The sequence below is a fragment of the Arachis duranensis genome, chromosome 3, assembly GCF_000817695.3.
Source record: "Arachis duranensis cultivar V14167 chromosome 3, aradu.V14167.gnm2.J7QH, whole genome shotgun sequence".
NCBI classification, from domain to species: domain Eukaryota; kingdom Viridiplantae; phylum Streptophyta; class Magnoliopsida; order Fabales; family Fabaceae; genus Arachis; species Arachis duranensis.
The window spans coordinates 67425840-67443648 of NC_029774.3; the positions used below are offsets into that span (position 1 = coordinate 67425840).

The following is a 17809-nucleotide window of genomic DNA, read 5'->3' on the forward strand; positions in this document are numbered from 1 at the left end:
TCTTCTTGCCCTTGAACAAGAACACCAAGGGTTTCATCCATTAGAGGTTGGGGTGGGTGGAAGGGTTCATCATTTTGGGGGGAGGGTTCATAGTAGGAAGATGGTTCTTCTTGGTAGAGTTGTGGTGGTTCTATGTTTTCCACTATTTCCACTTGTTGCACAACACACTCCATGGTTGCTTGAAATTGATCCAATGCTTCCTTGAGACGATCCCTTGACTCTTGTTCCGCTTGGATATCATGATAGGGATCATATAGGTCTTGGATCGATGGACATGAATATTCTTCCATGTGAGGTTGTGGTGGAAGGTAGAATTCATCTTGTGGTTGAAAATTTTCATGTATTGGGGGTGGTTCATCTTGGTCATGGTATGGAGTTGGCTCTTGAAAGGGTTGATATTGTGGTGGTTCCATATATGGCTCATATGGCTCAAAAGTTGGTTGGTGTGATGGATATGGATTAGGGTCATATGAAGGTGGTTGGTGAAAAGAGGCTTGTGAGTATAGTTGATGATCATGTTGAGGAGATGATTCATAGGCATATGGTGGTGGTTCTTGAAAGTCACAAGGAGATTCACCATAGCCATTGGATTGGTATGCATCATAGAATGGCTCTTCTTCATAGTGTATTGGTGGAGGTTGTTGCCATGAAGATTGATCATATGCATATGGCTCCTCCCACCTTTGATTGTTCCATCCTTGATACACATCTTCATTGTAATCTCCACTTCCTACAACATAGTTGTAATCACACTCATAGCCAAAATGAGAATTCATGATAGTAAGAGAGGGCAAAAACAAAAAAAAAATAGTAACAAATAAAGAGAACAAACTAAAAACTAACAAAGAAGCAAAAAGCAAACATATTCACAATATTCACATATTAACTAGCAAATAAAGCAAAGGACAATATATTCACAATATTCACATATATACAATAACCAATAACATAACACCATTGCAATTCCCCAGCAACGACGCCATTTTGATGAATGGATTTTTGACGGTTTAGAAATTCACAAATGAATTCTCGTCGAAGTATAGTCTCTAAACCAACAATAATCCTCTCATACAAAAATTTGTTTATCACAAGTACAAACCCCTAAAATCTATAAACCGAAGTATTTAAACCTCGGGTTGTTCTCCCTAGGAATTACAATAAAGTGCCTTGTTATTGGTTTGAGTTGTTTTGGGGTTTTGATAAGAGGCATGAAAGTAAATGGCAACGAAAATAAACTAACAACTATAAAAGGCTCTTGGCAAGGTATGAAAATTAGAAGTCCTATCCTTGTTATCCTTCTCAATTGTGATGAGAATTGTTCATTGCTACCACTTAGTTAACCCTTACTAAATAAAGGAAAGTCAAGTGGATGAATTGACTTGAGCCACAAGTCCTAGCCAACTCCCAAGGAAAGACTAGCTTTAGTGCACTTCAAACCAATTAGCAATCTCTCCAATTATCAATCAACAAAAGAATTAGATAGCTCAAGTGTCACTAATTACTCTACCTAGGCCAAGAGGAACAAAATCTACACTAAAACTAAAAGAGACATTTCAACAAACACATAAAGTGCAATAGAAGTAAACATTATTAAATGCAAGAATTAAAGGAATCTATAACTACAAAAATGAGAGATCAACAATAGAAAAGCAAAGAAGAACAATTATTATGAATTACCTTTTATTGAATTGAAAGAAAATGGAAGGAACAATACTAGATCTACAACAAAATATAAGAACAACATAAAGGAAATTACAACAAAAGAATAGAAGAAGATGAATGTAACAACAAGAAATTGAGAAGTAGAAGTAGAAGAATGAATGAATGAAAACCTAGATCTAAGAACTAAACCTAATCCTAATCCTAATCCTAGAGAGAAGTGAGAGCTTCTCTCTCTAAAAACTTTCTAGAGAGAGTGAGAGCTTCTCTCTCTAGAAACTACTTCTAAACTAATCCTAATGAGTGTGTATGAACTAATCTCCCTTTGCTCTTCAATCCTTGGCTTTAAATAGCATCTTTGGCGCCAAAGTTGGTTGCAATTGGGCCCCACAACCCTTCAGAATTCGTTGGCCACGTTTTCATTAAAAAATCATAAAACGGCACCGACGCGTACGCACACAGCACGCGTACGCGTCCATGGGGTGATTCGCAGATGCGCGCAAGCGCCAGGTGTGCGCGCGCGTCCATGGGCGAGTTCAACTTCTTTGACTTTTCATGATTTCTCCACTTTGCATGCTTTCCCTCTTCACTCCTTTGATCCATTCCTAGCCTTTTCAATCTGAAATCACTAACAAACATATCAAGGCATCTAATGGAATCAAAGGTGAATTAGATTTAGCTATTTTAAGTCCTAAAAAGCATGTTTTCACTCTTAAGCACAATTAAAGGAAAAGTTATAAAACCATGCTATTTCAATGGATAAATGTGGGTAAAAGGTTATAAAATCCCCTAAAATCAATACAAGATAAACCCTACAAATGGGGTTTATCAGCTCCCAAAGGTGGTTTTCCTTGTGCGATCCGGGGTCCTACACTTTGTTTTGACACCCGTCTTTAAATTGATCATCATTGTTCCATCCGGGTGGTAGAAATGTAGAATTCTCAAAGAAGTGACCAAACATCATCCTAGACCCAAGCAATATAGTTCTATACCAAACCTTGTAATTAAGCTTTGAACGTGTAGCCATCATGAACCCAGAATGATATTTCCAACCACTAGCCATCTCCTTTTTGCTCTTAAAGCCACAAATATATCTAAGTTGACCATCCGTCTCAACCAAACCATATTCAAGGGGAATAATAAAGCTTGAGTATAAAGAATTTACCCACTTGAATGAAAGAATGGATGGTGGTGGCTTGGGGAGAGGTATCTCCAATGTCCTTGCAAGCTCTACTCCCTTATAAAAGGCTCTTGGTAAGGTATGAAAATTAGAAGTCCTATCCTAGTTATCCTTCTCAATTGTGATGAGAGTTGTTCATTGCTACCACTTAGTTAACCTCTAACCATGGAGGAAAGTCAAGTAGACGAATCAATTTGATTCCTCAAGTTCTAATCAACTCCTAAAGGAAAGATTAGCTTTAGAGGCATTCAAATCAATTAGCAACTTCTAATTATCAATCAACAAAGGAATTAGATAACTCAAGAGTCACTAATTACTCTACCTAGGTCAAGAGGAACAAAACCTACCTTAAAATCCAACCAAGCATTTTATCAAACACTTGGAAGGCATATAAGAAAAGCATAGTAAATTGATAACAAGAATAAAATCTAACAACAATTATTGCAAAGAATTAACAACACCAATCAAGGAAATCACAATTATCATGAATTACCTCAAATTGCATTATTGAAAGAAAACAAAGGAACAACAATCTATCCAAAATAAAATGAAGAATTACAATTATTAAAGCACATAACTAAAAAGAGGATGAGGAGAAGATTAAGAATTGGTAAAGGAAAAGTGAATCAAAGCATGAATTAAAGCTAGATCTAAGAAGAGAGATTAACCTAAACCTAATCCTAATTCTAGAGAGAAGTGAGAGCTTCTCTCTCTAAAACTAACTCTAACTACTAAACTAAACTAATGGTCAAAAGTATCTCCAGTATCTTGATTCTCCTTCAATCCTTGGCTTAAATAGCATCAGAAATGAGTTGGATTGGGCCCACAAGTCTTCTAAAATCGCTGGCCACGTGTTGCATTAAGTGGGTCATGTGCCACCATCGGCGTGTCCGTGTACCGTGCGCGTGCGCGCCCCTATGCGCGATGCAACTATGGAAAATCTTATATTGTTTCGAAGCCCCAGATGTTAGCTTTCTAACCCAACTAGAACGGCATCATTTGGACCTCTGTAGCTCAAGTTATGGTCAATTAAGTGCGAAGAGGTCAGGCTTGACAGCTTTTTGGTTTCATCATTTCTTCATGAGTTCTCCAACTTTACATGCTTTTTCTTCATTCCCTTGATCCAATCTTTGCCTCCTAAACCTTAAATCACTTAACAAACATATCAAGGCATCTAATAGAGTCAAGGTGAATTAAACTTATCTATTTTGAGTCCTAAAAAGCATGTTTTCACTCTTAAGCACAATTAAAGGAGAATACACAAAACCATGCTATTTTATTGAATAAATGTGGGTGAAAGGTGATAAAATCCCCTAAAATCAATACAAGATAAACCCTACAAATGGGGTTTGTCAGTCTTCAACCACTTCTTCCTTTTCTTCAATAATCATAGGCTTCTCCAATTATTCTAATACAAAGTGGCATTCCTTATTTTCCACCGGAATTTCCAATCTCTCCTTCATGATATGTTCTTCCTTGGATTCTTTACATGTAGCTATGGGAGTTCCTTGAATATTCAAGCATTGGGAGGCTAATCGGCTTACTACCTCGGTCAAGGTAGCTACAAATTGTTGCACATCCCTTTTTATTTCATCTTGCCCTTGAAGAAGAACACCAAGGGTTTCATCCATTAGAGATTGGGGTGGATAGGAGAGTTCATTATTTTGGAGAAAGGATTCATGATAGGAAAGTGGTTCTTCTTGGTAAGTGTGGGGAGGTGGTGGTTCTTGGGAGTATTGATATTGTGGTGGTTCTATGTATGGCTCATATGGTTCAAAATGTGGTTGGTATGGTGGATATGGATTGGGGTCATGTGAAGGTGTTTGGTGAAAAGAGACTTGTGAGTGTGGTTGAGGTTCATGTTGAGGATATGATTCATAGGCATATGGTGGTGGTTCTTGAAAATTACAAGGAAATTCACCATAGCCATTGGATTAGTATGCATCATAGAATGACTCATCTTCATAGTGCATTGGTGGAGGTTGTTGCCATGAGGATTGATCATGTGCATATGGCTCCTCCCACCTCTGATTGTCCCATCCTTGATACACATCCTCATTGTAGCCCTCATTTCCTACAACATAGTTAGAACCAAACTCATAGCCAAAGTGAGAATTCATGATAGCAAGAGAAAAGGAAAATAGAATCAAATAAGAAACAAAGAAAACCAAATCCTAAAACTAGCAAGAGCTAACAAAAGCAAACATATTCACAATATTCACATAAATATAATAACCAATAACACAACACCATTGCAATTCCCCGGCAACGGCGCCATTGTGATGATTGGATTTTTGATGGTTTAGAATTTCACAAATAAAATTTTGTCGAAGTATAGTTTCTAAACCAAGCAATAATCCTTTCATACAAAAGATTGTTTGTCACTAAAACAAACCCCTAAAATTAATAACTGAAGTATTCAAACCTCGGGTCGTTCTCCCTAGGAATTGCAATAAAGTGTCTTGTTATTGGTTATGAGATATTTTGGGGTTTTTGAGATTTTAGACAAGAAATATAAATGGCAAAGAAAATAAACTAACAACTAACAAAGCTCTTGGCAAGATATGAGAACTAGAAGTCTTATTCTAGTTATCCTCCTCAATTGTGACCACAAATTATTCATTGCTACCACTTAGTTAACCTCTAACCATGGAGGAAAGTCAAGTGGATGAATCAATTTGATTCTTCAAGTCCTAATCAACTCCTAAAGGAAAGACTAGCTTTAGAGGCATTCAAATCAATTAGCAACTTCTAATTATCAATCAATCAAAGGAATTAGATAACTCAAGAGACACTAATTACTCTACCTAGGCCAAGAGGAACAAAATCTAACTAATAGCTAGAAGAGACATTTTATCAAACACATAAAAGGCAATAAAAGTAAACAACATGAATTGCAAGAATTAAAGAGAGATCTAACTACAATGACAAGAGATCAATAATAAAAAATCAAAACAATTGTGAAACAACAAAGAACTTACCAATTACATTGAATAAGAAATGTAGATCTACAAAAGAAAGTTTATAAACTACAACTAACAATACAAAGGAATTACAAGAGAAATAGAATGCTACAACTACAAGAGAACAATTAAAGAAGGAAAAGGAAAATTAAGAGAGAAGAAGAAGAAGTAGATCTAGATCTAAAACCTAATCCTAATTCTAGAGAGAAGTGAGAGCTACTCTCTCTAAAACTAACTCTAAACTAATCCTAACGAGTGTGAATGATTGAATCCCCCTTTGCTCTTCAATCCTTGGCCCTTTTAAAGCACCTTGGCGCCAAAGATGGTTGGGATTAGGCCCCACAGCTCCTGAGAATTTGTTGGGCGCGAATTCACTTAAAAATTAAGTATCAGTATTGACGCGTACGCGCACAGCACGTGTATGCATCCATGGGCCATTTCGCAGAGTGTGCGTAAGCGCCTGGTGCGCGCGCGTCCATGGGCGAATTCAATTCTTTGGCTTTTCATGATCTTCTCCACTTTGTATGCTTTCCTCTCACTCCTTTGATTCTTCCCTAGCCCTTTTCAACCTGAAATCACTTAACAAACAAGTCAAGGCATCTAGTGGAATCAAAGGTGAATTAAATTTAGCTAATTAAGGACCTAAAAAGCATACTTAAGCACAAATTGGGAGACAATCATAAAACCATGCTATTTCATTGAATAAATGTGGGTAAAAGGTCATAAAATCCCTTAAATTCAACACAAGATAAACCATACAAATGGGGTTTATCAATGAAGCTACACTCAACAAGAAAGCTCAAGAGAAGCTTAAAGAGAAGGATGACTAGCCACAAAATTCAAGGAAAGGGAAGCAAGTAGTAAAGGAACCATCTCAAGAACAAAGGCAAGGAGTGAAGGCTCATACACCTCCATTGCCATATTCCCAAAGGTTCAACAAGGAAACCAAGGATCAACACTTCCCCAAATTCCTTGAAGTCTTCAAGAAGTTGGAGATTAACAACCCCCTGGCTGAAGCATTAGAACAGATGCCTCTATATGCAAAGTTCTTGAAAGAGCTTATCAACAAAAAGAGAAGTTGGCATGAGAAGGAAACCATTATGCTCACTGAAGAATCCAGTGCTGTGATTCAAAGGGGTATCCCACCAAAGCTCAAGGATCCTGGGAGCTTCTTCTTGCCTTGCACCATTGGTAGTCTAACCATTGATAAGGCACTATGTGACTTAGGAGCAAGCATTAATCTAATTCCCTATTCTATGATGAGAAGGCTATGCATAGAGGAGGTAAAGTCCACACAAATATCACTAGAGCTTGTGGACAAATCATTGGTATTTCCTAGAGGAGTGATTGAAAATCTCCTAGTCCAAGTAGGGACATTCATATTCTCAGCAGACTTTGTGATCCTAGATCTAGAAGAAGAAGGAAGTGGCACGGAATAATGATGAAAAGGAAAAATTCATGGAGGTTGACAAAGAAAACTTGCAGTGGAAGGAAGAAACCAAAGAGACACTCATTAATTCTCTCCCAGAGCAAGAGACAAACAGCAAAGCAGGACAAAAGGAGAATGAGACTCTAAAGACTGATGAGAGAAAGCAAGAAGAAAGTGAGGCGTTAACCACTAAGAAAATGGATCCCAAATTACAGCCCATTATCAAAGTAGGAGGATTATCAAAAAAGGGAAAGAAGAGAAAGAAAAAGGCTCCAAAAGGGTGAAAAAATAAAAAGATTTCGACTGAAGGATTCTCAAAGGGAGATAAAGTATAGCTGATTTACCAGCAGTTGGGGACAAATCAATAATCTGATGATTACTACACTATCAGCAAGATACTCTCACTGGAACATGCAGAAATTGAACATCAAGACACTTGAAGGAAGCTCACAGTGAGAGGAGACAAACTGAGGCACTACAATCATCAACCACCCTAATAAGGGCCCAGTGTCAAGCTAATGATAATAAAAGAGCGTTTGTTGGGAGGTAACCCAACCTGAGGTAGTTCTCTTTTCATAGCTAGTTCAATAAAAAGGTTAAGTAGATTCACCTGTATTGCAAGGAGCTAAGTTTGGTGTTTCACACCAAAAAAATTTAAAGGAGAATGAAGGATTCTAAGTTTGGTGTTCCACCAAAATCTCATTTAAAAGCACATTCTCACTTTCTGCATAAAGAGTTGCTAGCTCCAAGCAATCAGAGAAGCTACTTAACCAGTATCTGCTTTCTAGTCTTTAGTTTTATTATCTTTAGCAAAGATACGAGGATTTCACATATGGTTGCTTTGATGCATGAGAAACGTGGCAAGGGACTAAGTTTGGTGTTCACACACCAAAGTAAGTTCAAAAGCCTACAAGAAAATCTTGCACACTAACCAGTTACCTAAGGGTTTGAGAAACAAGCAACTTCCATTAACTTTGCAGGAATTCAATCATTCTCTTGGAAGGGCTACACACCATCAGCTGAGAGTAAGAAGAAAAAGCCACCAAGAGGTTGTATTATCACTTAATTCCATCAGTATTGAAATACTCTAAATTGGAAGTTTGAATGTTCCCATCTTAATAGTAACTATTAGTTCAGTTGTTTTGCATCTTGTTTGTTTAATTTTGCAATAAGTATGCTAGCCTAAGTGTGTGCTTATGTGCTTTCACTTTCACTTGATTGAATGCTTGTCTTGTCCCCTGAATCTTTTCAATTAAATAAAAGAAATGTTTGAACAAGAAGTGGGATAGTTCCTTGTCAGCAAGAAGTAGAATAATAGTAAGTGGTGGCATACATATTTGATTGTTTGGTAGCTCACTCATAAAATAAAAGGATAGATTGTTCCCTTTTTAAGTGAAAATTAGCCTATTGTCTATGAATCTTAGCAAATAAAAATCCTTGGTTGAAAGAAAACAAAGAAAAAAAAAGAAAAGTCAAGAGTGGCAGCAAAAACAAAAGAAAGAAAGAATAAAGCTAGACACCAATAGCTTGAACCTTAGGACATATGCCTGTGGTTTCTTTGTACTAGGATCTACTTGGATGATTAGGTTCTATAAAGTGCTTTAACACTTGGTAACTTAGGTTAACTAACCGGGAATTATCAACCGAAATCCATTATCAAGAGCAACCTAATTGCAAGACATTTAGTAACCCAAAGAGGTGCTGGGGCATCAATGTTCTAAGAAGAAATGTGAGCCAAGTGTCTATGGTGAATAATGTGTTAAGCACAAATAAGTTGAGAAATTGCTGCACACATGACACTGAGCTAAAGCTTACAGGAAAAGAAAATGAAGAAAAGTAATTACCAAGGATAAGTAATAATAAGAGGTCATAGCCGTGTGTTAATTGATGCTTGAAGGAGACATTCTATGCCTAAAGATCAATAAGAAGTGAGTTGTTGCATTGTCTGCATAAAAACCCATGAGCTACTAATAATGCTTTGCGGATATGAACATCCCCTTCTATTTCAGTATTTCTTCTTAATAATTCAGTACTTGCTTGGGGACAAGCAAGATTTAAGTTTGGTGTTGTGATGCTAGGGCATCTTAGGCTAGTTTTACGAGCCTTTTTCTTTATTTTTGATAGGTTTTATGCACCTTCTTGAGTCATAAGTAAGTCATTTGGGTAGAAAGTCATGCATACCTAGATTTATCCAATTATGATTAATATGATGCAATTTCATGAGAATTATAATTACTTGTGTGTTAAGAATGATAAGAATTCTTATGACTTTAGCAAAGCTTTGATGCATTTATTAGTTGATGATAGGTGAAGAAAGGCATGAAGGAAGGTTGAAGAAAGGCATGGAGGAAGGTTGAAGAAAGAGCATGGGAAGGATGAAGAGGAAGTAACGTTGGTGGCCAAGTTGGACCACCAACGTTGCCTCAAACGTTGTAAACATGGCTGATGCTCACGTTGGAGGTGGCGTTGGGGGTCCAACGTTAATCCCAACGTAATGAGGAAATGATCAATTCTGGGGCTGAAGGAATTTTGAGTTGCACGCGTACGCGGCATGAAAAAAGCAGCAAATTTCGGCGTCCGCGTGGAAGCGTACAGTGCGCGTAAGCGCCACAACTGAACGTTAGAGGTCCAACGTTACCTCAAACGCTACCTCCAACGTCCACGATGCTCAGCCCAGAATTGAGATTGGAAAAATTGGAATTGTGCCGCGCATGCGCGAATACATAAAAAGCAATGGGCGCTTAAGCTCGCGGTACGCTTACGCGTGGCTTTGTTGACGTTGGCCCTCCAACGTTGAGTCAAATGCCAATGACAGCAAACCTTTCTTGTTTTTGCTGATCTGATTCAAAGTGGCGTTTGAGTGAATGTTAGCCCTCAAATATTGACTCAAACTTGAAGCATCAGTATTCAAACTTTGCACAGATCTCTTCTCAACACCAAGGGCAACTAATTAGAGCGATCCTCAATCCAATTCCATCAAGGTCAAAAGCCCAATTCAAGGATAGAAGATCAAAAATAGAAAGTGTATAAATAGGAGTTAGTTTGATTTGTAGAAGACTTTTACCTTTTTTTTTACTGTCACTTTGGGAATTGGGATTGGGAATTAAGTTCCCTTCCTCTTTATTCTTACTTCTGCACTCTTTCTCTTTGTTTTGAATCTTGGATTGAGATTGAAGAAATTCTGTTTCATTCTTGATCTGAGATTTCTCTTAGTTTATTTTCTGCATAATTCAGTGAATTGAGATTTGGATCTGAAGTTCATCTGATGTTTTCATCTTTCTTTTCTTCTGCAAATTGTTCTCTGTTGGATCAAGGAAGGAATTGAGATCTAGACTTATTTTCTAGTCTCATTGACCCCCTGAGATCCTCACTTTCCTTTTTAGATTTCGTAATTAAGTTGACTTTCATTTATGTTTTGCTTCTTCAAGCAATTTTACTTTTCTGTTTGAGATCTGCTGCAACTTATTTCATTTTATTTTCTCTGATTGATTGCACTTTGAGTTCTCTTATTAAATTATGCATCCCAGCTCCCGAATTCCCTTTACTCTTCAAGCAATTTACATTTCTTGCACTCTAAGCTTTAGCTATTTACATTTCTTGTAATTTAACTTTTAGTCATTTACATTACTTGCACCTTAAGATTCAGCTCTTTTGCTTTCTTGCACTTTAAATTTCATGCAATTTAGCTTCTGTTGAATACAAATCACTCAAATCAACACTTGTTTGCTTGACTGAATCAACTACCTAACTAAAATTGCTCAATCCTTCAATCCTTGTGGGATCGACCTCACTCATGTGAGTTATTATTACTTGATGTAACCCGGTACACTTGCCGATGAGTTTTGTGTTGGATTGTTTTCCACAGATCAAGTTTTTGGCACCGTTGCCGGGGATTGATTAGATTGACAATGATCAAGTAAGGTGGTGGTTTAGATTAAGCATTTTTTTCTTTATTTTTTTCTAACACACTAACTGTTTGAATCTTTGCTTAAGCTAACTCTAACCTCACTCTAGCAATAGAGTGCAGTGTTCCTAGTTTTTCTAGTTTTGTGAGTTTCTTGTGTTTTGTTTGTATGACAGAAGCAAGGAGAGAGACCCCTACTTTCTGTGAGGCTGTCGAAAAAACTCTCAGGAGAATAAGAAGAGAAGCCAGAGGAAAGGGAGTCATTGGTGAAGAAACTTCAGAAGAGGAGTACCAAGAAATGGAGGAAAATCCAACAAATCCACCAGTAGGAGTGGCCAACAACAAGGGTCAACCACAGAGGAGAGTCTTGGCTTCTTACACGTTTGCTAATCCAAGGCATTGTGGGAGTAGCATCCTTACCCTAAATGTCAATGCAAATAACTTTGAATTGAAGCCACAGCTCATCACTTTGGTACAAAACAATTGTTCCTATGGAAGAGGGCCACTTGAAGATCCAAACCAACACTTATCCACTATTCTAAGGATTTATGATACTGTCAAAACCAATGGTGTACATCCTGGAATATACAAGCTGTTGCTATTTCCATTTTCCCTGAGAGACAAAGCTACTCAATGGTTGGAGTCATTTCCAAGAGATAGCATCAACAATTGGGAAGATCTAGTGAACAAGTTCTTAGCCAAGTTCTATCCTCCTCAAAGGATCATTAGACTTAAAACAGAGGTCCAAACATTCACTCAGATGGATAGAGAGTCATTCTATGGGGCTTGGGAGAGATACAAGACCTTGATCAGAAAGTGTCCACCAGACATGTTCAACGAATAGGATAAGCTTCAAAACTTCTATGAAGGACTAACTCTGAAGGCTCAAAAAAGTACTAGATCACTCAGCAGGAGGCTCCTTACAATTGATGAAGACTACAGAGGAGGCCTAAAACCTTATTGATATGGTGGCAAACAATCAATACTTCTTTGCTCATCAAAGACAACGCCAACCATCACAAAGGAAAGGAGTGCTAGAGTTGGAAGGAGTAGATTCTATCCTAGCTCAAAACAAGATGATGCAACAACAAATTCAGCAACAATTTGAACAAATGGCTAAGAAGATTGATAGCCTGCAAGTTGCATTAGTGAATGTCACAAGCCAACCACCAACTGGATAGGGATCAAATGAAGAAAACCAAGAGGATCAACAGCAGGAACATGTTCAATATGTGCACAACCAAGGTTCTGGATCAAATGAAGTTTATGGTGACACCTACAACCCCTCCGGGAAGAACCACCCAAATCTCAAATGGGGAGATAGCCAAAATCAAAACCAGCAGCCATGGCAAAGAAATTCAAACCATAACAACTCAAGAAACAACTAGAACCACAACCAGCAAAACAATAACCAAAATACATATAGAAAACCCCAAAATAATTACCCCAATTCCAACCATTATCCATCCAATAACCAAATCACCAACCAACATAATTATCATCCACCCTCAACATCTCACAATCAGCCACAGATACCACAAGATACTCAAAGAATCTCCAACCTGGAGATACTCATGGAAAAGATGATGAAGCAGCAGGAACTAATAAGCAAGAATCATGAAGCCTCAATGAGAAACTTAGAAAGACAAATTGGACAACAGTCCAAGCAAGTTGTGATTGAAAGGCCAACAAGTTCACTCCTAAGTGACACCATCTGAATCCTAAAGAGGAATGCAAAGCTATTCAATTAAGGAGTGGAAGGATATTGGTGAATAACAAAGAAGCCAACAAAAAGCCTACGGAGAATGACAAAAGACCAGCTGAGAAAAGGGAAGCCAGCAACGAAGAAGAGGATAAAGCTGCACTCAACAAGGAGGCTCAAGAGAAGCTTAAAGAGAAAGATGACCAGCCACAAAATTTAAGGAAAGGGAAGCAAGTAATAGAGGAACCATCTCAAGAACAAAGGCAAGGAGTGAAGGCTCACACACCTCTGTTGCCATATTCCCAAAGGTTCAACAAGGAAACCAAGGATCAACACTTCCCCAAATTCTTTGAAGTCTTCAAGATGTTGGAGATTAATATCCCCCTGGCTGAAGCATTAGAACAGATGCCTCTATATGCAAAGTTCTTGAAAGAGCTTATTAATAAAAAGAGAAGTTGGCATGAGAAGGAAACCATTATGCTCACTGAAGAATCCAGTGATGTGATTCAAAGGGGTATCCCACCAAAGCTCAAGGATCCTGGGAGCTTCTTCTTGCCTTGCACCATTGGTAGTCTAACCATTGATAAGGCACTATGTGACTTAGGAGCAAGCATCAATCTAATTCCCTATTTTATGATGAGAAGGCTATGCATAGAGGAGGTAAAGCCCACACAAATGTCACTAGAGCTTGTGGACAAATAATTGGTATTTCCCAGAGGAGTGACTGAAAATCTCCTGGTCCAAGTAGGGACATTCATATTCCCAGCAGACTTTGTGATCCTGGATCTAGGAGAAGAAGGGAGTGACTCTATTATCTTGGGAAAACCCTTCTTGGCCACAGCAAGGATCATCATAGATGTTGAACAAGGAGAGCTGACCCTAAGGATAAATGATGAAAGCATTACTCTGAATGTCTTTCCAGAAGCACAGAATAATAATGAAAAGGGAAAATGCATGGAGGTTGACAAAGAAAACTTGCAGTGGAAGGAAGAAACCAAAGAGACACTCATTAACTCTCTCCCATAGCAAGAGACAAACAGCAAAGCAGGACAAAAGGAGAATGAGGCTCTAAAGACTGATAAGAGAAAGCAAGAAGAAAGTGAGGCATTAACCACTAAGAAAATGGATCCCAAATTACAGCCCATTATCAAAGTAAGAGGATTATCAAAAAAGGGAAAGAAGAGTAAGAAAAAGGCTCCAAAAGGGTGGAAAAATAAAAAGATTTCGACTGAAGGATTCTCAAAGGGAGATAAAGTACAACTGATTTACCAGCAGTTGGGGACAAATCAACAATCTGATGATTACTACACTATCAGCAAGATACTCTCACTGGAACATGCAGAAATTGAACATCAAGACACTGGAAGGAAGCTCACAGTGAGAGGAGACAAATTGAGGAACTACAATCATCAACCACCCTAATAAGGGCCCAGTGTCAAGCTAATGATAATAAAAGAGTGCTTGTTGGCAGGCAACCCAACCTGAGGTAGTTCTCTTTTCATAGCTAGTTCAATAAAAAGGTTAAGTAGATTCACCTGTATTGAAAGGAGCTAAGTTTGGTGTTGCACACCAAAACAATTTAAAGGAGAATGAAGGATTCTAGGTTTGGTGTTCCACCAAAATCTCATTTAAAAGCACATTCTCACTTTTTGCAAAAAGAGTTGCTAGCTCCAAGCAATCAGAGAAGCTACTTAACCAGTATCTGATTTCTAGTCTTTAGTTTTATTATCTTTAGCAAAGATACGAGGATTTCACATATGGTTGCTTTGATGCATGAGAAACGTGGCAAGGGACTAAGTTTGGTGTTCACACACCAAAGTAAGTTCAAACGCCTACAAGAAAATCTTGCACACTAACCAGTTACCTAAGGGCTTGAGAAACAAGCAACTTCCATTAACTTTGCAGGAATTCAATCACTCTCTTGGAAGGGCTACACACCATCAGCTGAGAGTAAGAAGAAGAAGCCACCAATAGGTTGTATTGTCACTTAATTCCATCAGCATTGAAATGCTCTAAATTGGAAGTTTGAATGTGCCCATCTTAACAGTAACTGTTAGTTCAGTAGTTTTGCATCTTGTTTGTTTAATTTTGTAATAAGTATGCTAGCCTAAGTGTGTGCTTATGTGCTTTCACTTTCACTTGATTGAATGCTTGTCTTGTCCCCTGAATCTTTTCAATTAAATAAAAGAAATGTTTGAACAAGAGGTGGGATAGTTCCTTGTTAGCAAGAAGTAGAATAATAGTAAGTGGTGGCATAAATATTTGATTGTGTGGTAGCTCACTCATAAAATAAAAGGATAGATTGTTCCCTTTTTAAGTGAAAATTAGCCTACTGTCTATGAATCTTAGCAAATAAAAATCCTTGGTTGAAAGAAAAATAAATAGAAAAAAAGAAAAGCCAAGAGTGGCAGCAAAAACAAAAGAAAGAAAGAATAAAGCTAGACACCAATAGCTTGAACCTTAGGACATATGCATGTGGTGTCTTTGTACTAGGATCTGCTTGGATGATTAGGTTCTATGGAGTGTTTTAACACTTGGTAACTTGGGTTAACTTACCCGGGATTATCAACCAAAAATCCATTATCAAGAGCAACCTAGTTGCAAGACATTTAGTAACCCAAAGAGGTGCTGGGCATCAATGTTCTAAGAAGAAATGTGAGCCAAGTGTCTATGGTGAATAATGTGTTAAGCACAAATAAGTTGAGAAATTGCTGCACACATGACACTGAGCTAAAGCTTACAGGAAAAGAAAATGAAGAAAAGTAATTACCAAGGATAAGTAATAATAAGAGGTCATAGCCGTGTGTTAATTGATGCTTGAAGGAGACATTCTATGCCTAAAGATCCATAAGAAGTGAGTTGTTGCATTGTCTGCATAAAACCCCATGAGCTACTAATAATGCTTTGCAGGTATGAACATCCCCTTCTATTTCAGTATTTCTTCTTAATAATTCAGTACTTGCTTGGGGACAAGCAAGATTTAAGTTTGGTGTTGTGATGCTAGGGCATCTTAGGCTAGTTTTACTAGCCTTTTTCTTAATTTTTGATAGGTTTTATGCACCTTCTTGAGCCATAAGTAAGTCATTTGGGTAAAAATTCATGCATACCTAGATTCATCCAATTATGATTAATATGATGCAATTTCATGAGAATTATAATTACTTGTGTGTTAAGAATGATAAGAATTCTCATGACTTTAGCAAGGCTTTGATGCATTTATTGGTTGATGATAGGTGAAGAAAGGCATGGAGGAAGGTTGAAGGAAGGTATGGAGGACGGCTGAAGAAAGAGCATGGGAAGGATGAAGAGGAAGCAACGTTGGTGGCCAAGTTGGACCACCAACGTTGCCTCAAACATTGTAAACAAGGTTGATGCTCATGTTGGAGGTGGCGTTGGGGATCCAACGTTAACCCCAATGTAAGGAGGAAATGATCAATTCTGGGGCTGAAGGAATTTTGAGTTGCGCGCGCGCGTACATACCGCGTATGCGCAAAAGCAGCAAATTTTGGTATCCGCGTGGAAGCGTACGGTGCGCGTACGCGCCACAACTGAACGTTGGAGGTCCAACGATACCTCAAACGCTACCTCCAACGTCCGCGATGCTCAGCCCAGTAATGAGATTGGAAAAATTGGAATCGACGCGCACGCGTCAATGCTGCGCACACGCGGATACAAAAAAGCAATAAGCGCTTAAGCGCGCGGTACGCGTACGCGTGGATTCGCTGACGTTGGCCCTCCAATGTTGAGTAAAACGCCAATGACAGCAAACCTTTCTAGTTTTTGCTGATCTGATTCAAAATGGCGTTTGAGTCAACGTTGGCCCTTAAACGTTGACTCAAACTTGGAGCATCAGTATTCAAACTTTGGACAGATCTCTTCTCAACACCAAGGGCAACTAATTGAAGCGATCATCAACCCAATTCCATCAAGGTCAAAATCTCAATTCAAGGTTCAAAGATCAAAAATAGAAAGTATATAAATAGGAGTTAGTTTGATTTGTAGAAGACTTTTACCTTTTTTTTACTGTCACTTTGGAACCTTCTTTTATATTTTAGTTTTAGCTCTCTTTTACTTTTCAGTTGAGAATTTAGGAATTGGGATTGGTAATTAAGTTCTCTTCCTCTTTGTTCTTACTTCTGCACTATTTCTCTTTGTTTTGAATCTTGGATTGAGATTGAAGAAATTCTGTTTTATTCTTGATCTGAGATTTCTCTTAGTTTATTTTCTGCATAATTCAGTGAATTGAGATTTAGATTTGAAGTTCATCTGATGTTTTCATCTTTCTTTTCTTTTGCAAATTGTTCTCTGTTGGATCAAGGAAGGAATTGAGTTCTAGACTTGTTTTCTAGTCTCATTGCCCCCCTGAGATCCTCACTTTTCTTTTTAGATTTCATAATTAAGTTGAGTTTCATTTATGTTTTGCTTCTTCAAGCAATTTTACTTTTCTGTTTGAGATCTGCTGCAACTTATTTCATTTTATTTTCTCTGATTGATTGCACTTTGAGTTCTCTTATTAAATTATGCATCCCAGCTCCCGAAATCCCTTTACTCTTCAAGCAATTTACATTTCTTGCACTCTAAGCTTCAGCTATTTACATTTCTTGCAATTTAACTTTTAGTCATTTACATTACTTGCACCTTAAGATTCAGCTCTTTTGCTTTCTTGCACTTTAAATTTCATGCAATTTAGCTTCTGTTGAATACAAATCACTCAAATCAACACTTGTTTGCTTGACTGAATCAACCACCTAACTAAAATTGCTCAATCCTTCAATCCCTGTAGGATCGACCTCACTCATGTGAGTTATTATTACTTGATGCGACCCGGTACACTTGCCGCTGAGTTTTGTGTTGGATCATTTTCCACACATCAAAGTGTTGCAAAAAAAGTCAACAGTACGGGTGTAGCAAAATCAGATGAATAACAAAATAAAAAAATATTTTTAAAAAAATTAATAATTTTAAAATATTA

General features: G+C 37.8%; 1 protein-coding gene across 1 annotated transcript; it reads left to right on the top strand.

The window, feature by feature from the left end:
• The first annotated feature begins 12709 nt into the window (after nucleotides 1-12709).
• On the top strand, nucleotides 12710-13539 carry LOC107479397 (uncharacterized). Its single transcript, XM_016099535.1, has 2 exons — nucleotides 12710-12801; nucleotides 12888-13539. Exons 1-2 carry the CDS (start codon nucleotides 12710-12712, stop codon nucleotides 13537-13539), a joined length of 744 nt encoding a protein of 247 aa, XP_015955021.1.
• The last annotated feature ends 4270 nt before the right edge of the window (nucleotides 13540-17809 follow it).

Coding starts and splice junctions, on each gene's coding strand:
- LOC107479397 (XM_016099535.1), top strand. CDS start 12,710: ATGGAAAAGATGATGAAGCAGCAGGAACTAATAAGCAAGAATCATGAA. Junction 12,802..12,887: donor CAAATTGGACAACAGTCCAA/GCAAGTTGTGAT, acceptor TATTCAATTAAG/GAGTGGAAGGATATTGGTGA.